The 23,305-nt window shown below is 36.9% G+C and overlaps 1 protein-coding gene across 1 annotated transcript; it reads left to right on the forward strand.

Annotated features, from left to right (window-relative positions):
• Window positions 1-15,216: 15,216 nt before the first annotated feature.
• Window positions 15,217-23,167, forward strand: LOC138900281 (uncharacterized). The gene is made up of 2 exons (XM_070187003.1): window positions 15,217-15,492; window positions 22,994-23,167. Exons 1-2 carry the CDS (start codon window positions 15,217-15,219, stop codon window positions 23,165-23,167), a joined length of 450 nt encoding a protein of 149 aa, XP_070043104.1.
• Window positions 23,168-23,305: the final 138 nt, after the last annotated feature.

The following is a 23,305-nucleotide window of genomic DNA, read 5'->3' on the forward strand; positions in this document are numbered from 1 at the left end:
TCGAGCGGATCCGAGGGTAGAGGAGACTCCGAAGACCCTGGTGACGAGGCGGGCTCCGGTGAAGACCAGGTCGTTTAAGTGTCTTGTACATTTTTTTGTATTTTTGTACTTGTGTACTTTTATACTTTTTGTCAAGGTCGTTTGGACTTTGTAAAGACTCTACGTATATATAATATAAAGCTTGTTTTTCCCTTCGGCAATCTCTGAGTTTTTTTGTGTACTTTGCTTTATTATTATATTTGCAAAGATCGAAATGCCTTAGCATGAGATAGTTAGGTCATGTTCGGAGATTCGAACAAGCCTTACCTTCGACATTATTTTATTTAAGGCATCGTGGGGGTTTGGTATGACCGGAAACTTTTCCCCAAAGTACTTATAATTTTTAGATTATAGTTTGTCGAGGGTAGCCTTTAGAACCGGTTTTGAAATTTTTCAAGGTCTTTTTTTTATTACGGGTCACTGACGTCTCTGAGCCATTTTAATATGGCCGTAGCCTTCTTAGTTAGAGTGTTGCCCAGTGGGCTTGTCACCTCGAGTTATCCGGAATTGCCTAAGATAATTGTACCCAAATGGGGATGGTCGTAGCCTTTAAGGTTCGGGCGCTGCCTAATAGGTCTTGTGCCCCCGAGCTCCGATAGCCCGATCCGTCCGAGCTTATTTTTGGACGGAAGTCCCCGATTGGGAGTGATCGTTTGAATCCAGATAAGGCGACCTTTGGGCTTGATACCTTTAGGGGATCGTATGTAGAAAATTCCTAAAGAAAGAAGAGAAATTTTTAAGGGACAAAATATTTATCCGCAAGGTAGAGACTTTTTTTTTATTCTTGTGCGTAATAGTTACACATGTGTACAAGCTTTATGCCAGGGCTCGAGCAGTCTATGCGGGCATGATTTATTTGACCGGTTGGCCCTTATAGTAAATCCTATTGATCGAGCCGAGACTATTCAATCATAAAGTTGTTTTCCTTGCTAAAATCGTTATCTGAGGGTAATGCCCCCAGTGTTCGGGGCCGATCGTAGATAGGCCTCGAATACTATTGTCGTAATCTTTGATACCGGTTCGTAATCGGTCTTCAATTCTAAGTTAACACGATTTACTGGTGCCTCGTTAAAAAATTTACCAGAAAACCCATTTGGGACAAAACCGGTTCAAGGGAAAAAGATTGCAACGCGTGCTTTCAAGCCTAAAGATTGTATCGTACTTTGATGATCGCCTGCAAGTCTTAGTTAGAAATGCAAATAAATAAAAGGAAATGAATGAGGTCATACCTTAACAATAGTATCGCTTCAAGTGAGCTATGTTCCAGTTATTCGGTAGTTGCTCACCGTTCATTGTTCCGAGTTTGTATGATTCTTTACCGATGATCTCGATAATTTGATAAGAGTCTTCTAAGTTTAGTCCCAACTTCCCTTCGTTCTGGTTTTGGGTATTTGGCATGACCTTCCATAACACCAAGTCCTCGATATTGAAATGTCGAAAGTTGGCCCTTTGATTGTAATATCTCTCGATCCACTATTTTTGGGCGGCCAACCGGACAAGGGTTGCTTCGCGCCTTTCATCTAATAGATCTAGGCTCGTATTCATAGCCTCGTCATTCGATTCCTTAGTTGCGTATCAGAACCTAAGACTTGGTTCTTCGACTTCTACTGATATCAGAGCTTCGGCGCCGTAAACAAGTGAGAACGGGGTAGCCCTGGTACTAGACTTCGATGTCGTACGGTATGCTCATAAGACTTTGGGAAGGATTTCCTTCCATTTTCCTTTGGCATCGGTCAACCACTTTTTGGGGTTTTGGAGTATGGTTTTGTTGGTCGATTCTACTTATCTGTTCCCACTAGGGTGATAGGGTGTCGATAGGATCCTTTTGATCTTATGATCTTCGAGAAACTTACTTACTTTGCTGCCGATGAATTATTTTCCGTTGTCGCATACGATCTCGACTGGCATCCCGAACCGGCATATGATGTGGTCCCAAATGAAATCGATGACTTCTTTCTCCCTGACCTTTTCGTATACTTGGGCTTCCACCCACTTAGAAAAATAGTCAGTCATAAATAATATAAATTGAGCCTTACCGGGTGCCCATGGAAGGGGGCGAATGATATGCATTCCCCACTACATGAACGGACATGGTTACAAAATTGAATGCAGCAGCTCCCCGGGCTGATAAATCATTGGAGCGTGTCTTTGACATTCATCACATTTTCGTACGAACTCTTTCGCGTCCTTTTCCATATCAATCCAGTAGTAGCCGGCTCTGATTATTTTTCGAACCAATGATTCGGCACCTAAATGATTTCCACAGGTGCCTTCGTGGATTTCCAACGAAACATACTCGGTATACCCTGGTCCTAGATATATCGCGAGTGGGCCATCGAATGTTCTTCTAGAGAGGGTTCCGTCTTCGGACAAGCTAAATCGGGATGCCTTTGTACGCAGGGTCCTTGATTCTTTTGTATCCTAGGGTAGTTTTTTGGTCTTCAGATATTCTATATATTTATTTCTCCAGTCCCAAGTTAGGCTCGTTCACTTAATCTTGGCATGGACTTCTTCCACTACCAATCTCATAAGTTGAATAACTGCCCCCGAGTTAAGCTCGTCGTCCTCGACCGATGATCCTAAGTTAGCAAGGGCATCGGCCTCACTGTTTTGATCCTGAGGTACGTGTTGCAAAGTCCATTCTTTGAACCGATGTAATATTACCTGCAACTTATCCAGGTACCTTTGCATTCGTTCTTCTCTGACCTCGAACGTCCTATTAACTTGGTTCACCACGAGGAGGGAATCGCACTTAGCTTCGATCACCTCTTCCCCCAAGCTTTTGGCTAGTTCGAGACTTACAATCATGGCCTCATTATTAGTCAATTTCACAGTCCTAATAAATTGTTAAACTACATTGCATATTGGTGGCTTCAATACGATGCCAAGTCCAGACCCTTTTATGTTCGAGGCGCCATCCGTAAAGAGGGTTCAGATCCCCGAGGAGGTCCTTGAGTTGATTAATAACTCTCTTTCCCTTGGGTATTAGGGCCGGTGTAAAGTCTGCCAAAATTTGAGATTTAATAGCGGTCTGGGGTCGATATTTAATATCGTACCCACTTATTTCCACGACCCATTTGGCCAACCGGCCCGAGAGCTCTGGCTTATGCATATCATTCCTCATCGGATAAGTAGTCACGACACATATGGGGTGACACTGGAAGTATGGTTTTAGCTTTCTAGAGGCGCTTAGCAAAGTGAGCGCCAACCTTTCTAGGTGAGGGTACCTAGTTTCGGCCTCACCAAGGGTCCTGCTAATATAGTAAATTAGAAATTACGTACCTTGCTCTTCTCGGACCAAGACTCCCCTAACCGCTATCTCCGATACTGCAAAGTATAAGTATAGTTGTTCGTCTGTCTTCGGCGTGTGAAGCAGCGGTGGGCTCGATAGATAGCGATTGAGTTCCTCCAAGGCCCGTTGGCACTTCGGGGTCCATGAGAAGTTATTATTTTTCTTCAATAGTGTTAAGAACCTGTGGCTCTTGTCAGATGACCTCTAGATGAATCACCCCAGGATGGCTATGCGCCCGGTTAATATTTGCACGGCCTTTACGTTGTCCACAACTATTATATATTTGATGGCTTTGATCTTGTTGGGGTTGATCTCGATTCCTCGGTTGGATACCATGAACCCGAGGAATTTACCTGATCCAACTCCAAATGCATATTTTTACGGGTTTAACTTCATATTGTATTTTTTTAATATGCTGAAGGTTTCTTGCAAATGTTTTAAATTGTCCTCTGCTCGCATGGACTTAACGAATATATCATAAATGTAAACCTCCATTGATTTTCCTATTTATTCCTCGAACATCCGGTTTACTAGGCGTTGGTAAGTGACACCGGCATTTTTTAATCCAAATGGCATCACGTTATAGCAGTATGTGTCGTACTTAGTGATGAATGAGGTTTTTTCCTGATCATCCGGGTTCATCCGTATTTGGTTGTACCCGGAGTAGGGAAAAGGGAAAGAGTCCTTGGGACATGCCTTACTTAAATTCTTATAGTTTACACACATTCTTAATTTATTCCCTTTTTTAGGGACTACCACTAAATTTGCTAACCAATCCGGGTATTTGACCTCCCGAATGGACCCTATTTTAAGGAGTTTAGATACCTCGTCCTTGATGAAAGCATGTTTGACTTCGAACTGGGGCCTCCTCTTCGGCTTGACCGGATGGAACTTCGTGTCCAGGCTCAGTTTGTGAGTGATTATCTCTGGCGGGATCCATGTCTTATTAAGGTGGGACCAAGCAAAACAATCTTCATTAGCTATAAGAAATTGAATGAGTTTTTTTCTGAGCTCGGGGCTTAACCCCGTGCCCAGGTATACCTTTAGATTGGGCAAGTGTTCAATCAATGCGACTTGTTCCAGTTCTTCAACCGTTGATTTTGTAGCGTCGGAGTCATCAGGGGCTATGAAAGATCTGGGGACCCCGTAATCATCATCTTCATCAGTCCCTTGTTTCTCCGATCGAGTCGGGGCTAGTATCAGTAATTGCTATTTAGCTTCTTTTCTTTGCGACCGAACCCGTCCCCTTTGTTATTGTAAGTGTGGATATCGGAATCGCCTCTTCGACCACAAATATCTCCTTTGCGACTGGTTGTTCTCCATAGATTATTTTAATCCCACCCGGTGTTGGGAATTTTAACACTTGGTGCAGAGTCGAGGGCACTGCCATCATGTTATGGATCAATGGCCTCTCGAACAAAGCATTGTACCTCATCTCTCCTTCGATCACATAAAACTTAGCCTCCTGGATGGTCCCGGCGGTGTTCACCGGTAATGTTATCTCACACCTTAGTGGTTCACATGCCATATTGAATCCGTTTAGTACTCGGACTGCAGGCACGATTTGATCTTGTAGACCGAGCTGCTCCACCATCCTTGATCGGATGATGTTGGCCGAGCTACCTGGATCAATTAACAGACGCTTAACTAGAAATTTATTTAGGAGTACAGATATTGCCATTGCATCATTGTGGGGCTGAACGATCCCTTCCGCATCTTCATCATTGAAAGTCAAGGTCCCTTCCGGCATGTAATCTCGAGCCTGCTTTTCCCTTGTGGTAGACACTTTGGTGCACTTCAACATCAGCCCCTGGGGGACATCGACCCCACCGATGATCATGTTAATAATGTATTGAGGTTCTTCTTGTTCAGTCTATTTGTTAGAATCCCTATTCGTGAAATTATTCTTAGCTCGGTCGCTCAGGAATTCTTGAAGATGCTCGTTGTTGAATAGTCGCCCTACTTCCTCTCTCAACTGTCAGCAATCCTCCGTTCTGTAGCCGTGAGTGACGTGATATTTACACATCTAGTTAGGATCCCATTGGGTTGGATCGGATTATAGAGGTTGAGGCCATTTGGTATCTTTGATGCATCCGATAGTTGATTCAATGGCGGCAGCGTCGACGTTAAAGTTGTATTCCGATAACCTCAGTGCTTCTTTAGGCCCGATGGGCATGTCGAAGCTATTTTTACTCATGAGTCCCTGGTTGCTCTAACCTCGATCACTTCTCCTTTCATTTCTTATAGTGTTCCGCCCGGACCCACAGCTTCTTCAGTCTCCATTATATGGCTGATATCGATCCCTGTTTGATCTTGGTTCATGATCGATGTCTCTCTTGACTCTTTCGATGGTTCTGACGGGATAAATGGACCCCGAAGGGGCCTCGAGTTGATCATCTTCGACTCTGATTTTCGATTGATACCGATTATGCACGTCGGCCCAAGTAACAGTTGGATATTCTATCAGGTTTTGTTTCAATTACTATGAAGCCACCGAGCTTCGAACATTGAGCCCTTGGGTGAAAGCCTGAACGGCCCAATCATAAGAGACCAGTGGAGGGTTCATTCGTTCTATTTGAAACCAGGACATGAACTCTCTAAGCATCTCGTTATCCTTCTGTTTTACTTTGAAAAGGTCTAATTTCCTAGTTTCTACCTTGATGGCCCCGGCGTGTGCTTTCACGAAAGAATCCGCAAGCATCGCAAATAAGTCAATAGAATTAGGAGGTAAGTTGTGATACCATATCATAGCTCCTTTTGACAGGGTCTCTCTGAACTTCTTCAACATGACAGTCTCGATCTCATCATCCTCCAAGTCGTTTCCTTTGATGTAACATGTGTAAGAGGTTACCCTGGAATCTCGTACATGCGGAATTTCTTAGGGATCGGCTTTGGAGCCGCGCTTGGAGGAAAAGGTTTTTGTACGAACTTCTTGGAACCCAGTCCTTTCAATATCGGCGGTGCTTCTGGGATTTGGTCTACCCTGAAATTGTAGGTTTCCACCTTTTTGTCATCAGATTCGATTTTCTTCTGCCCTAACTCTACCCGTTTTGTCAGTTCCTCGAGCATCTTTATGATCTCGGGGTTAGTCCACGATTCATTTTCATTTGACCTATATACAACCGGTTCATCCCTGCGGATGACTTCTCGAGGTGGATCGGGTTCAACTATGCTCGGTGAGCGACTTTGGTTCTGTAACTGAGCTATTGCCGCCTGTTGAGCCTGCAACATTTCGAAGATCACCCTTAAATTGATCCCGTCTCCACCAACATATTGTGCATTTTGAGCCGCCGATCGGGCTCCACCACGGACGTTGTTCTCGGGATCGGTAGGCAGGTTTGTGTTGATAGCCACATGCGAATTAGCGTCAATTGGGTCTGTGACTGGAATTCCGATGGGATCAACGGGCGGTACTTCGTCACCGGGTGCTATGTTGTTATTTTCACCGTGATGACCGGACTCGTTGTCAACATGTAGGGGTGCTGATTGAGAATTCGATATTTTAAGTTTTAACTTGAAATTAGAGACACTTCAAAGAACAAGTGTAAAGTAGTGTGTGTTATGGAGATTTGTATCAAATAACCACTATTATCCTTAGCTCCACGGTGGGCGCCAAACTGTTTACCCTCAAAATTGGATAACAATTGAATTTGTAAGTGATTTTAAGGATATGTGGATTAACTTGACACAGAACGATAAATTAGACTGCAATTGAAATAAATAATGATAAAGTAAATGCAAACCACACGAATTGAACAGTCTTAGCCTTGGAAGGTTAATGATGTATTGCTTTGGAATGCGTGTTACAATGTGTTCAATGAATTATCAAACCCCCCTTTAGATAGTAGAGGAGTCCTATTTTAGGCACAATCCTATAAAAGGTAAAAATCCCTTAATTTGCTAATTCCTGTTCCTCACTGATACGGGCCGAGATTCCCGCCGCAACAATGTTACGGATATTTTGTTCTTCCGTTTGTTATGCTAACAATGTTTCTCCGAGCTCGTTCGGAGCTAGGGTTAACTCCAGGGTCTCGAACTCAATGTTCTCGAAGGCAGATGTCCTGACTCCGGGTTCTAGCCCGGTGTGACTCGGGGCCGATATTCAGTCTTGTATTGTCATGTTCCGAGCATGTCCTTTCATGTCGTAGGCGAACTTGATCTCGGCCGTATATAATGCTATTTAGGTGTTGTGCCATATTTTTTATGCTTATTTCTTGCTTTGAAATATTAGAATTGTTTATCCATTTTCCATTAATTAATTTGCATATAATAGTTATAACGCCCCCTTGCATCATATAGATGTAGAGTTCAGTGTCACTAATTACTTTTTCTTCTTCAAATTTTTAGTTCTAAAAACAAGAATTTACGGCGGATAAATTTTATAGCTAAAAAAAGAAATTCATCGCTAATCCTATTTAGCGACTAATTAGCGACATATTATCAAAAAAATTGTTAGATATTAATAATTTAACGATAAATTAGTGATGAAATTTGCAGCTAATACTAATTTTGTTTTAGTGTTCTTTTGTGAATTATTAATGGTTACTTCACCCTATATACAGATCAAACCCGTGACATTATTATCAAATTATCAACTAAGCACAGATGAAGGACCATGTGAGATCAAGAACGATAATGACAGGGAAATCTTGATACATTCACAAGAAATAATCAATTAATTAGGTCAAAATTAGGGGATTTCCGGGGTCCCCTTGTATGGTGAGGACGCAACAACAAATATAAAACTTTGTAATTAAATTTATCTATCAAATTTTGTTTTTTTATAATAATTAATCAATAACTAATATATCAGGACCAAATCTTTTTCAAATATTTAGGTTTTTGTGATTGAATATTGTTCATGAAACGTCTACTTGCGGGTTGGTAGGGTGCAATTCCACCTTTAATATTCAATGCTTAATAGACCATAGAAAAGAGTTAAAGTCTAGGACCACTATATCTAAGCACGTATACAATTCCAAAATATATATTTTTTTAAAAATTAATTATTAATGTGTAAGAAGAAAGATTTTTACCTTCTGGAAAGGTAAAAGAATAGATGAAATTATTTGGACCATAATTTGTTTAGTAGCTTAGGCATTGTTTCGGATATAAATTACATAGTAATAGCACGGACTAGCCTGTATAATTAAAAAATATTCACTGTGTTTCACAATAGCTACTTTCCAATTACAGTGGCAAAAGCTGAAAAGTGGGTATTTTGAGTTTTATTCGTAAATTAATACCTACCATCCTCAGAAGCTAAAATTAATATCTAACTTTTGTCTACATTTTGTGTATGGCCATCTAGCTCCTCTTTTTAATTCGTAAACTTTCCTTAAAAAAAAAAAAAATACATAAGTCGTTCCTGTAATTGTCCGAAATGGTCAGTTATACACTTAACAAGAATAAAGAGGTATTAGATTGCGAATTGCCCGTAAAAATTGAGAGAGTCTTGATGATTAATGGTAACACTTATGATTTTTACAGTATATTTAGTTAAAATATATAATATTTTATTTTCAAAAAGAGATATAAAAGAACTGGAAAAAATGTTCTTTCTGCTTTTTCTTTTCCTTGTGCTTAGGGATATTCATAAAAATCCGAAAAATTGAACCAAGCTGAAAATCGAACCAAATCGATCAAAAACCCCGATACTTTTTAGGTTTGATTTGGTTTTGATTTTGAGTTTTAAAAACCGACAAATTTTGGTTTGGTTTTGGTTTTAATAAAAAAAATCGAACCAAACCGATTATGGTACATATTAGTCATTTGTATTTTTAATCTAGTTCTTTGCTATTATAATAATCTAATTCTTTGACTTTACATTCTAGTTTGATTGGTAATTTTCTTTTGCTAAGTACAAGAATTTATTTCATGTTAAAAATAATCAATTTTTAATTGAGTACTTAAATTATTTATCACTATTTGATTCAATTATCATCAATATATCTCGGTAGATGATAGATTTCTCAAAGAGCAATTGGTTTGATAGTGTTATGTTCGCCGGAATATGTGTTTGGTAGTGTATGTCTCATATTTAAGAAAAACCCTTGTAAATAACCGAAAAAATCAAAAAACGACAAAAATAGACAAAAAACAAATCGATAAAAAACCGACATAATTGATTTGTATTGATTTCAATATTTGAAGAACCCACTTAGTTAGTTTGGTTTCTTTTTAAGGAAAAATCGATCCAAATCGAACCATGAACACCCCTACTTGTGGTTGGATGGAACAATCCCACGTCTCAGAAGATTATTCACGGGGTGATTATTTTGTACCTCTTGATATCTTAGCCTTTTTATTAAGTAGTGAATAATCTAAAATAGTTTTAAGCACAAAAAAATTAAGTGAAAACGATTCCTACAACACATATTTAAAAATCCTCTGCTTATTCTGAACCACTCCTTTTCAATATTGGGCATCTAAGTTTTAATTAACCACTTTCTCACATGTTGTCGAAATTTCCTTTCTCGTGATCCGTCTACAAAGACTAGCAATAGATATGCTATTATCATTCTGTTTTCCTATTCTTTGCTTTTCCTTATTTTTGTTTCTTTTGTATTTTGGATTTGATAATTCCTTTTTATTTCATGTTTGAAGTGATAAATCTCTCAGTAATTTAAGTTATATATATATATATATATATATATATATATATATATATATATATATATATATATAACAATACAAAGATTTTTGTAATGACCTGACCGGTCGTTTTACTTTCTAAAAATCCGTTCCGCTAAATAAGACCTCGTATGTGCTTTTACTGTTTTATGACTTGCAGGGATGGTTAGTTCGGGTTTGGAAGGTTTCGGGTTGAAATCGGAAAACTTAGTTTCTTATTATTGGCATAAAAGGGTTAAGTTTGACTTGGGTCAATATTTGTAGTAAACGACCCTCGAACCGGGATTTTACGGTCCCAATAAGTTCGTATGATGATTTGGACTTGGGCGTGTGTTCGGATCGGGTTTTGGATGACCCGAGAGCGTTTCGGCGCCTAAAGTTGAAAGTTGGCGCATTAAAGGTTTTAAAGTGCTTTAAATTTGGGTTGAAGTAGGTTTTGGTGTTATCGAGGTCTGTTTGGGATTCCAAGCCTGAAAATAGATCTGTATGGTGATTTAAGACTTGCACGCAAAATTTGGTGTCATTCCGAGTAGTATAAGTATGATTCGGCGCGTTCGAAGCAAGTTGAAGGAACTTGAAGTTCATAGGTTGATTCGATTTGGTTTGGAGTGTGATTCTTAATTTTGATATTGTTTTACACGTTGCGAGGGTTCGAGCGAGTTCGTCTTATGTTTACAAACTTGTTGGAATATTTGGGTAAGACCTCGAGTGGCTCGGGCGAGTTTCGGACGGGGTTCGGATCGATTTGGGCCATGATGAAGAGGTGGGAATTTTCTGTTAATGGTGCGACCGCTTCTGCGAAAATTTGGTCGCAGAAGCAAGGTGAAGCTCCCAGAAGCGGCTTGGGAAACCTGGGCGTGTAGTCGCAGAAGCAAGGAAAGGAGTGCACCTGCGAAAGCGCAAGTGCGAGGCAGATGACCGCAGAAGCGAGAAAGGTCGCAGGCACAACACGTAGGCCACAGAAGCGGAAGTAGGCCAGCTAGGGAAGGGCCGCATTTGCGATGCATTTTTCGCAGAAGCGGCCAATTATCTGCATAAGCGAAAATCGCTGGAAGGCAGTGAGGTCCAATTAAGACGGGACTTAGGCCATTTTGGTTCATTTATTTCACTTCTTGGGCGATTTTTTGGAGCTTCTTAGAGAGGGATTTCCAACTAGCTATTGAAGATAAGTAATTCCTACCCAATGTAAGTTAAATACATAGATTATGGGTAAATTTTAACATGTAAAATAGTGAAAATTATGTGTTTAGTTAAAAAATCTAGGTTTTGAAAAAAAATAGAATTTAACCACGAAAAATGATTATACAATTGGGTGAAAATGATATATTTGAGTTCATGAGGTTATGGGTAATAATTATTTTCAAAATTTTACGGAATCCGGGCACGTGGGCCCAGGAGTGAATTTTAGGAATCTTCCAAATTGGGTTGGGTAATTACTCCAACAGTTAAATTATGAACTTTTGAGTATATATTAATTTGTTTATATAATATTTTGCTTGTTTCGGGTTGTTTGGCATCAAGTTGAGGACTTAGAGTGTATTTGTAGACCGGAAGTGAGCTTGAGAACGAGGTAAGTCTCTTGTCTAACCTTGTAAGAAGGAACTCATCCCCTTAGGTGTATCTTGTTGTGTGTTATCTGTGCGGGGAGTTACGTACGCACTAGGTGACGAGAGTCCGTGCGTAGCTATATTTCATGAGATGTACGATTAGTCTTAGATTTACATCATGCTTTAATTGTACTGTCATATTTATTATGCATATTAATTATCTTGAATAGAGCTGAGACTAGAGATGTTAAAGTTGAAAACTTCCAATTTAGAATTCTTATTTTGGGGAAGAATTGATGGATATTTAATAGTTCTGAGAAATCCATGTCCTCTCGCGTCGCAAGTACTTCCGTGAGCGGGGTAAACTTCTCTATTCTCATGGAAGCGGGTCGTTCGCTTCAGCAATATAATATATGCATCTATGGTTCGTGCCGTTTGACCCTCGGTAGTGCACATAGTATATTTTTGGATCGGGTCGTACGACCTCGGCATAAATCGTACGTGATAATACTCGTAGCCTGATTACACTTGATATTACTTATTGGCTCGAAAGGTTATAATTTATTTAATGACAGGAGTTGATTTGGGGTTAGTAGGTGTCGGCCGAAGATTTTGGAATTTCTTATCAGTTAATGAGTCATTTATTCACTGCTTGACATTGTGTTATTATTATTATTATTTCCATGTCCCATACATCTTTAGAATTTTTGTATTTTATTGTTGGCCCATAGTAAGTGTCGATGTCGACCCCTCGCCACTACTTCTTCTAAGTTAGACTGGATACTTACTGGGTACATGTTATTTATGTACTCACGCTACACTTCTGTACTAATTGTGCAAGATTTGAGGCAGGTGCATCTGGCAGTCATCCCGGTGCGCATCCCTGATACTCCGAGACTTAGTGGTGAGCTGCTTTCCGAGTCCGTTCTGCAGCACCCAAAGTCTCTCTTTTGCATTTACTTTCTGTCTACTCCATTTCACAGAGTAGTTTAGTGTTTTGTATATTCTACTAGTAGCTCATACACTTGTGACACCAGATCTTGGAATCAACTATTTCGAAGTTGTTAAAAAGGATAAATACATGGCTAGTTCACCGTTGGCTTACCTAGCAGCGACGTTGGGCGCCATCATGACCTATAAGTGAAATTGGGTTGTGACAATTTTTTTATTAATATAATTTAATTCATTATAGTTGGTAAATTAATTATCATTTTTATCAGGCTATCAATAATGTTTATCATAAAAATTTACGTATAATTACCTAATAAATAATCTAATTATATAAAAAGAATTTTAGTGCCAATGCGTATACCCCCAAGAGTTGATCCTCCTTTTATTCCTTTATTATTATTATTATTATTATTATTATTATTATTATTATTATTATTATTATTTCATTTGAAAATGAGTAGTTTAGATAGCATTAAACTTTTGATTAATTGAATATATTTTCTAGAGACGTACCCGTTGTTTCCATTTTTCTCTATTCTAAAACTAAAAATAGGAAAAAGAAAAAGATATAATTTTTTATTCTATGTACCCCTTCCACATCACCACTTGCGCCTCATATCTCGACACAATGTAACTGAAAAAGAAAGATGAAGATTCCAATGAATATGTTAGAGGTTTATAAAAAAAATTGTGGATATAATATAATCTTTAAATTTCTATTTTATCTTTAATGTCATAATTTAATATTCACATAAAATATTATTTTACGTATTTAAGACTGTAATTTAGAGGAAAAATGCTCAAATATGCCATCAAACTTAATGTAATGATCGATCTATGTCACTCGTTAATAGTTGGCATAAACACGCCACTGATGTTATCATCTTGGGCCATATATGTTTATGTCCAACTATTAACGAGTGGTTTGTTAAGTTCAATGGCAAATTTTATCTTTTTCCTATTTTAATTTTTTTCATTTTTAAATTTTAAGTCCAGTTAAATACATTTACATAAAATGAAACGAATCATGTAAGGTTAAGCCATTAGTTGCACCCTACTAAAAATAGCTGGAGGGCACTGATAAGAATTAATATGTAGCTAGACGCATAACCTTTCGTGCGATGAGAAGGCATTACGAACAAGTCATTGGTGAAATTCAATTCACTTTTGGGATGACAAGATTGATGGTTAAGTTACTCAAATCCTAAAAATAGAAACAACTGTATATCGTACCTAATTCATCACTACAAATATTAGCCAAGATATAATAATGTGAATTTTTATTGGTACAAGGGTTTTTTTGTGAGTCTGTCCATGGTAATATTCGCTGCCAATAGATTTGGGGAAATGAGGACGAAAAAAAAAAAGATTTAAAAAGGGTATTATTTATCCCCTATTACTTTTTTTTTTAGTTTCTCATTCGATGTTCAGTATCCATATTGGAACGCAATTATATTCGGACTCGTGTCGTGTAAGAGCCATTTAAGAAAAAAATACTCCATAACAAAAGAAAATTCATATTCATGTCTCGAATCCGAGACCTCTGATTAAGGGAGGAAGAGGAAGGATCATATCCATCCCCTGTTACATTGAATGTTGTCACTTTACTCTTTTGACATGACGGATTGGCTTTATTTGTAAAATATATAGCTAGATAGCAAGGGGCCTAACTTTTTACTTAAATCAATATGAAGGACTAGACCGTCTTTATCAACATAAATGTCCCTCAAATTTGGTAAAATACGATGAAGGTTACTTGTTCTTAAAAAAAACAAAGACTCTATAGAATATCTAGTTTCAAAATATCTTTCTAGTTTGGGAATATTAATAAGTTAAGTCTGATACAATTATGGTGTTTAATATAAAATGAAAAAACAATTATGGTGTTTTCAAATATGACTATCAATTTGGTTATAGATCGATATAACAAAAGGTTTAGAGTGATTATATAATATAATAATATATGATGATTCTCAATTTGAGAGGAGGGTGGCCTCCAACCATATGTATTTTACAAATATTGTTTGAGAATATATACTTTTTGTCCGCGCCTGTTTCGCCAAATTTTCGAAAAGAATTTCATCAACTTTTTTTTTTCCTGGTGGAATTACGGCTAAATTGGAAAATCTGTTTCAAATTAAATAATTAAATTGGTCTATTCAGTGAATTCTCAATTGATCAACAGTTAGGCAGAAAAGTTTAAGAGAATTTGAAATGAAAATGACATGGCCAAAAGTCAAGTGTTTAACCAGACTTTTATTTATTTATTTATTTATTTATTTTCCCCTTTGATCCCTTTTGTTGGAGCTATTGCTCCTTTGATGACCGAAACACACAACTCTGAAATTATATATGGGGTGCTGACTATCTGAGCAATCCCCTCTTGTCATGTTTAACTAGATTTGAACTATAGATTTCGGTATCAAACGTCCTTTGATATAACCTGAAGTGATAATATTGCCCCAGGCTTCACCCTAATTCCATTTGTAAGGTTGAATAAGATTAGGTTAGTCTCGCTAAATTTTTATTTCTTATTTTTATGTTCTTACCCACAAAGTATTGCTAGTAATGCACTTAGTATCATTACAATCTAGAACCAACAAAAAACTTTTCACCACACAAGAAGCAGCAACTATTGTGAATGAAGAAAAAAAGGTAAGTTACACATTCGATCGGTCGGGCAAAAATAATAAAATCCGATATACATATATACTCTGGAAGAGTGGTAGGGACGCTAGCGTTATATGGACGGCGATGACAAACTATATTAGGGAGGCCATGAGAGAGGTGTTAGGGGTCTCGAAGGGTTACTCTGGCGAGCACCAAGGCGACTGGTGGTGGAATGACGTTGTCCAAGGTAAAGTGAAAGCAAAAAAAATAGTGTACATTAAGTTAGTGGAGAGCACCGACGAGGAGCAGAGGAGAGCGAATAGAGTAAGATACAAGGAAGCTAGGAAGGAGGCGAAATTAGCGGTCACAGAGGCTAAGACTGTTACGTTTGGTCGGTTGTATAAGGAACTAGGGGCAAAGGTGGGGACAAGAAGTTATTTTGGCTGGCCAAAGTGAGGGAGAGGAAAGCTCGTGACCTAGATCAAGTGAAGTACATCAAAGACGAGAAAGGTAGAGTATTGATGGAAGAGGCCCAAATTAAGCAACGATGGTAGATGTACTTTCATAAACTTCTGAATGAAGAGGGGGACGACAACATTGTGCTAAGGGAATTAGGGCACTCCGAGAGTCACCGAGACTTTAGGTACTGTAGGTGTATTAAGGTGGAGGAGGTCATGAGAGCTATGCGTAAGATTAGGCAGGCAAAGTAACCACACCAGGCGCGATTCCTGTAGAATTTTGGAGTTATGTAGGTCGAGCAAGTTTGGAGTAGTTGACTGAGTTGTTTAATATTATTTTCAATACTAAGAGGATGCCAGATAAGTGGATATGGAGTACGATGATTCCATTGTACAAGAGAAAATGTGATATCCAAAATTGTAATAACTATAGAGGCATCAAGTTACTGAGTCATACCATAAAAGTTTGGGAGAGGGTGGTGGAAGGGAGGGTTAGGAGGGCGGTGTCTATATCATAAAATCAGTTCGGGTTTATGCCGGGCCATTTTACTACGTAAGCTATCCACCTTATTAGGAGGTTGGTGGAACAATACAGGGATAGGAAGAGGGATTTACACATGGTGTCTATTGACCTAGAGAAGGCGTATGACAAGGTTCCTAGGGACGGTCTTTGGAGATGCTTGGACGTGAAAGGTATGCCGGTAGCTTACATTAGAGTGATAAAGGATATGTATGATGGAACTAAAACTCGATTTAGGATTGTGGGGGGTGACTCAGGGCCTTTTTCGGTAGTTATGGGGTTAAACCAAGGATTTGCGCTCAGTTCATTCTTATTTGTCCCGGCGATGGACGCCCTAACACACCATATTTAAGGGGAGGTGTCATGGTGCATGTTGTTCGCTGATGTTATAGTTCTGATCGATGAGACGTGGGGTGGCGTTAATGAGAGACTGGAGGTATAGAGGCAGGCCCTGGAGTCCAAAGGTTTCAAGTTGAATAGGACTAAGAAGGAATATCTGGAGTATAAGTTAAGTGGCGTGACGGGAGAAGCGGACGTGGAATTGAGGCTCGACTCACAAGTCATCCCCCAAGAAAGAAAGTTTCAAGTACCTAGGGTCAATTATCCAGGGAGATGGGGAGATCGACGAGGATGTCACACACCGTAATGGGGTGGGGTGGATGAAAATGAGGTTAGCGTCTGGAGTTCTGTGTGACAAGAATATGCCAAAGAAACTTAAAGGTAAGTTCTATAGAGCGGTGGTTAGACCGACCATGTTGTATGGGGTTGAGTATTGTCCAGTCAAGAATGTACATATCATAAAGATGAAAGTAGCCAAAATGAGGATGTTGAAGTGGATGTTCGGGCACACGAGGCTGGATAAGATTAGGAATGAAGATATTCGGGAGAGGATGGGCATTGCTCCCATGGACGATAAAATACGGGAAGCGAGGCTTAGATGGTTCGGACACGTGAGGGAGAGAAGCCAAGATGCCCCGGTTAGGAGGTGTGAGCGGTTGGCTTTGGCAGGTACGAGAAGAGGTAGAGGGCGGCCAAAAAAAATTGGGGCGACGAGATCAGGCAGGACATGGCTTGGCTTCAGATTTTCGAGGACATGGCTTTTGATAGGAAGGTTTGGAGGTCGAGCATTAGGGTTGTAGGTTAGGGAGTAGTCGAGCATTTTTTTCTCTTTGTATCAGTTAGTCTAATAGAGTTTTGTCTAGGACTGCTAGCGGATTATATTGTGTGCACACTATTTTCTCGTTTTGCATAGTATTGGGTTATTACCCTTCCACTTATTGGCTATCCCTTTCGATACTGATTATTATTTTTGTGGTTTCTTTTGTTGTTACAGATGTATTCTTTTGTTCTTTTCTGATATTATTGTCTCGTCTGTTGAGCCGAAAATCTTCCGGAAATAACCTCCCTATCCCCCCTCCTCGTGGTAGGGGTAAGGTATGCATAGACTCTACCCTCCCCAGACACCACTTGTAGGATTCTACTGGGTTGTTATTGTTGGTGTGTGTATGTACACACACATTATTTATGTATAAAATATACAAAAAAATATATTTTACCAACTATAATTTTCGGGGGCGGTTATATGATATAATATTTCCCAAAATAAATTTCTAAAAAAGAATCTGTGAATTATACTGTATCCCCAAAGACCCATAAAGTGATATTTTAAGATTAAGATCTTTACAGAATTTATATAAGATATGAGTTAGTAATCAAGTTATAAACAAATTCCCTGGAAATTACATATAATATTGAAATACTTATAGTGTACCGTTATGATATTATATAAAATTCAAGAATATTATACGGTACATTATCTTTTCTCCAAAAGAAATATACTCTGTCTCAAAGAAAAACCACTCACTATAGCAGCTAAATAAGAATCTACTATACGGCGAGCAAGTTGCTCAATTAATAAATATGCGAAAAATATAGTATATTTTTAGCCACAAAAAAAGGCGACAAAACATTTATTTTTTTATATAGTTTTTGCCTAGCAAATATAATTAGTTTCGATCGAGTGAGAGCGAATATAATTAGCTTCGATCGAGTGAGAGCAAATATAAATATTCTTTACCCCAACTCGGAACGAAGTGTGATTTAACAAATACTCCCTCCATTTCAAATAAAATGATGTAATTTTAATTGGCACAAAGTTTACGAAAAAAATAAAGATTTTTTGTAATATGTGGTCCTAAAAATTTAAGGGGCAAAAGTTTAAAGGGTCATATTATTTGTGTGGCTATAAAAACTTCTCATTAAGTGTAAAATGAGTAAAATAAAAAATTTAAAATTAAATTATTTTTAAATATAATAATTTATTATTCTTTTTAAAAATAACTAATAAAAAAAATATATCATTTGAATTAAAACCGAAAGAGTAGTTGTATTTATAATTAATGCATCAAAAAGGACAGAGTGAAGAATCACACTCCTAGGAGGTGTGCAATTAAGCTACCTAGAACGTAGTAGGCTTACTCATGCACAACGTAGATATGGGCCAACCCCTAAATTTTAAACATAACCGACAAAAAGATAAAATCAGAGTGTGTTTTCCCGAAGAATACACAGTAAGATCATTCAATAATAGTATCCAAGTATAATAACTTCACTATAAAAATTAAGCTTTTTCCGAATCAATTTCATATTATATTATAATATATATTCTCTATAATAACACTTTATTATAACATTCAAAAATATTTAGAATAAACGAAACTATTATAAAAAGGTTTGATTGTATATAAAACTACAATAAGAAAAGAGAACCAATTAAGAAGAGGAAATAATAACCAAAAATAACGCTAAAACTACTCCATTAATTACTACTTAATAGGAGTATGTTTTTAACACGATTTCATATGCAGATTTGATCCTTTTTCTTAGACCAATTACGTAGAATTTTTTTTTTTTTAAAGGATGATGATGAGATTAAATCCAGTACTTCGATTGTCTGACTCGATGACGCTAAATTGCGTAATTAAATCATTTAAAAGATTAAGTTAGCTATAAGATGACGCGCATATATATATATATATATATATATATATATATATATATATATATATATATATATATATATATACTAGGATACCATTTACATATAAAACATATTACTATCTAATCCTTTATTCCTCTCAAACTCATGATTACATTCTTCCGATATATTTACTAAAGTACTTGTCTGTATCTCTTCTAAATCTAACTTTTCCGTTCCTATTTCATTTACTAATTCTTCTTCCTCTGAATCTGATGAGTCTATTTGATTCTGCTCTTCTATATCAATACTTACTATAAAATATATACTTTCGTTATCTGATATATATTCGTCTACATTTATTAATGTTTCTTGAAAATCTTCTATTAACTGTGAATTTCTTGTCTTGTTATTAATCTTTTTTTGACAAGTATTTGCTAAGTGTTCTATGCTTCCGCAAGTGTGTGTGTGTGTGTATATATATATATATATATATATATATATATATATATATATATATATATATATTATGCTTCAAAAAAAATGTTATTTAAGAAGGCTAAAAAGACCCTCATAAGTGGCTCAAAGTTTTGGTTTGGCTATTAATTACTTACCATAAAAGCCCTAAACTTGTGAAATAATGCAAAGAAAAGTATTCTCCGCAAAGAGAAAATGGCAGTTGAATTAGTGACCCACGATTAGACCAGGTAAAAGTCCAAGAGGGTTAAAGATTCAGGAAAAAGAATTTAGTCACATCAAGCTCAAACTTACTTAGCGTTTGTTTAAATAAAAAGTGGTAAAAAAAATTCATCGTTGGTAAGACCAAACACTATTAGATAGAAGTTTTTCAATAGTTACAAAGACCAACAATTTAGTTTGTTGACTGTTTGAATTTATGTGAAACTTTTCATTACATTTACTATAAAATTTAAATTGTTTGAGCAAAATTTATATATTTAAAAACTATAAAAAAAAATAGTATAAGTTACAATAATTAAAATTTTAAAATACTTGAAAAGTATTTGCTAAAAACATGGTCAAAGTAAATCTTATTTGATTCTACAAATAATATTAGATTCGCATAAATTAAAATACAGAGAGCTATAATATGCAAATGCGAGCTACTCATTAGCCTATAAAATAAATATACACATTTGGCCTTTTCTTTTTTATTACTCCTTTTCATTTACCTACTCGAATCTAAAACTTTTAATTTAAGGATGAAAGAATCTAATAGTATGTTTGGCCATACTTCTAAAATCAGCTTATTATTACTTTTCAAAATATTATTTATGACCAGCAATTAGTATTCGGACAAGCGTTTAAAATGTGACTCTAAGAGCCTATTTGACCAAGTTACCAAAAACTTCTTATTTTGAGAAGTGCGTTTGTTCAAAAATACTTTTTGAAAAAGTATTTTTGCAAAATAGCAGTTTTTTGGTAATTTAAATTTTATTACCAGGAAAAATATGTACAAGTATAATAAAAACCCGTCACAGGCATTCTATAGTTGGACATGCAGCCCAAACTATAGAAAGTCTAGGTTAATCAACATCAAATCTAAAGATAACACAAGAAAACTAGATAAGGATAGAAGTTTAGTCTCTGTAGTTTCATTACTAAGTTGGGTTATAAACTCCCTTGACAGTGGACCTCTTGGAGTATTAATCTGACCATGTCCTCACTTCTCCTCTTCTAATTGCGGAAGGCTCTCCAATGCGCTGGAGTAAAAAGAGATGCCAAAGGATGGGATGAGCAGATCAGCTGGGCTACACAGTTTGCATCAGATAGGCAACCATCAGCAACCATATACAGAATGATATTAACGTATACTGTATACCACATTTGGCAAGAGAGGAATTGAAGAACTTTCTGCAAGCAAAATTGCAGTTTGTGTTGGCCAATTCGTTTGAGTAGTGCTTTTTGCAAGCTCATTGTGTTTGGCCAATCTTATAAAAAAGTACTTTTAAGTATCAATTACGAAGAAAGACAGCAAAGGTTTAATTTGGGATAAGAATTATTTAGAAAAGAAAAATAAATTTAAAAATTTATTATAAAAGAATTCAATTAAAATATAAAATATAAAATAAAAATATAAATATAAATTTCAATCAATATAAAATATAGTTATCCCAAAGCAATAACATTGGTTATTTGGTGGAGTATTACTTATTATTTACATGATTATTTAAATATATCAAAATACATCATTCAATATAAATTTAAAATCTACACTCCGTAGCTTTTTTAGATTCTCTATGTTTCTCAAGTCTCACCCTAATATCCCTTTGTATCTGAGTTATTACAAACTCTATATTTACATTTGCTTGCCTAAACACTTTTCAATTCCTAACTTGCCATGTATAGTATACCATGGCTCCCCAGATAGCAATAACAACTTCTTTTTTGAATTGTTTCCATCTTCTATTTTTTATCCATTGTAAACACTGCTTTGCATCCGCTTGTATTATATGTATGCCAGCCCAATTTTCCAGCTCGCTTCGTACTTCAGATATCCATTTGCAGCCTGCAAACAAATGCTTGCTCATTTCCTTTATTCTCTCATCACATAGGTAATATTCTTCACTATCTACAAGTATATTTATTCTTTGAATCTTTTCCTTTGTAAGTAGTCTATTTTGATAGGCTATCCAAATCATTATTCTTTGTCGAGGTAACAAGATTGAGCTCCATATTAAGCCAGCTTCTTTCCACTTGGTAAGAGGCCCCAACATAGCAACATAACTGCAGGTCATTGAGTAGTTGCCTGATGATGTCAATCGATATTGTCCACCTTGGTATCAGTTCTCCATCCTTTTCTTTAGTGAATTCAATTTTTTTCTGTATCAACTACAATCCTGCATTAGTGTATGATGTCATATATCAGTTGTCCCTCTCATATACACTGTATACAACCATTTCATCCAAAGCACATCTTTTTTGGTCGCTAATTGCCATAACAACTTCCCAACAGAAGCCATGTTCCATAGCTTACAACCTTTAATGTTCAGACTACCATATTACTTAGGAGTACATACCTTTACCCAAGAGATTGGTACCACATTTCATTTCTCCCCATCACTACCCCATAGATAATTATTGCACTTCTGATTAATTTTTTTTTAACACACTCTGAGGTAGAAAAACAATTGCACCTCAAAAAATTAAATACAGAGAATAAGTCTGCATTGATGATTTGTAGTCTTTCTGCATATGAGAGTTGTCTTGAGTTTGACTGATTTATTCTCTTTGTGATCTTTTCTACAAGCTGATGGCACTCCACCTTAGACCATTTTTTTGAAGATAGAGGCAGTCCTGGGTATCTCATAAGCATAGTACCTCTAATAAATGATGTATACTCTATGATTCTATCTTGTTCTTCGTCAGGTATCCAGTAAGAAATTATTAGATTGGTCTAGGTTTGACACTAAGCATGTCACTTTGCTAAAGTGGTTTATAACTTCCATTATTCTAGTTATAGAAGCCAAGTTACCCTTACAGAAAATTATTATATCATCAACAAATATTAGATGGTTTAATCTTGTGTCTTTGCACATTGGGTGATACCTGAAATCAGGTAACCCCCCACTTTCTTCAATATTCTAGTCAAGTAGTCCATCACCAACATAAATAGAAGAGGTGACATATGATCACCCTGCCTGAGGCCCCTCATTCCTTCAAAGAACCCATATCCATCCCATTTTCTTTTACTGTGAATTTGATTGTTATTACAAAAGTCATTACCAATCTAACAAAAGTTCTGGGGAAAATCATAGCCATTTAATGCTTCCCTGATGAAGTTCCAACTAACCATGTCATACGCCTTTCTCAAATAAATCTTCATTAAACATCTAGGGGATGTTTTCTTATTGTAGTGTCTCAACAGGTCGTGGAAAATTAATACATTATGTTAAGTTATATTCCAAAGTTTCAATGATGACAATGTTTACTTACCTTGGTTTGCAGGAATCGAAATCATCAAAAGGAAAGAATACAAATGAGAAGTTGTCCAAAGATGTGATTGTTGAATTAATGGACAAGAAGAAAGAATCAGATTTTAGCATATTTATTCGGCCTCAATCAAAGGAAATCAGATTACAAATCAAGGAGTTATTGCCAGCAAATATTCAGTATCCTTAATTAAGCTCAATCGTAGGCTTGAATTTCTTCTCAATGTAAGCCTGTGACAAGAAAAGTCATCATCGAATCCGGTCCCTCCCAAGAGCAGGATTCGAAGAGGCACCCCTTGGGTCAAATCCCTTTGAAGATCTTGTGCCT

The sequence above is a fragment of the Nicotiana tomentosiformis genome, chromosome 10 (assembly GCF_000390325.3).
Source record: "Nicotiana tomentosiformis chromosome 10, ASM39032v3, whole genome shotgun sequence".
Classification (NCBI taxonomy): Eukaryota; Viridiplantae; Streptophyta; class Magnoliopsida; order Solanales; family Solanaceae; genus Nicotiana; species Nicotiana tomentosiformis.

Coding starts and splice junctions, on each gene's coding strand:
- LOC138900281 (XM_070187003.1), top strand. CDS start 15,217: ATGACAAACTATATTAGGGAGGCCATGAGAGAGGTGTTAGGGGTCTCG. Junction 15,493..22,993: donor ATAAGGAACTAGGGGCAAAG/GTGGGGACAAGA, acceptor CTTGGTTTGCAG/GAATCGAAATCATCAAAAGG.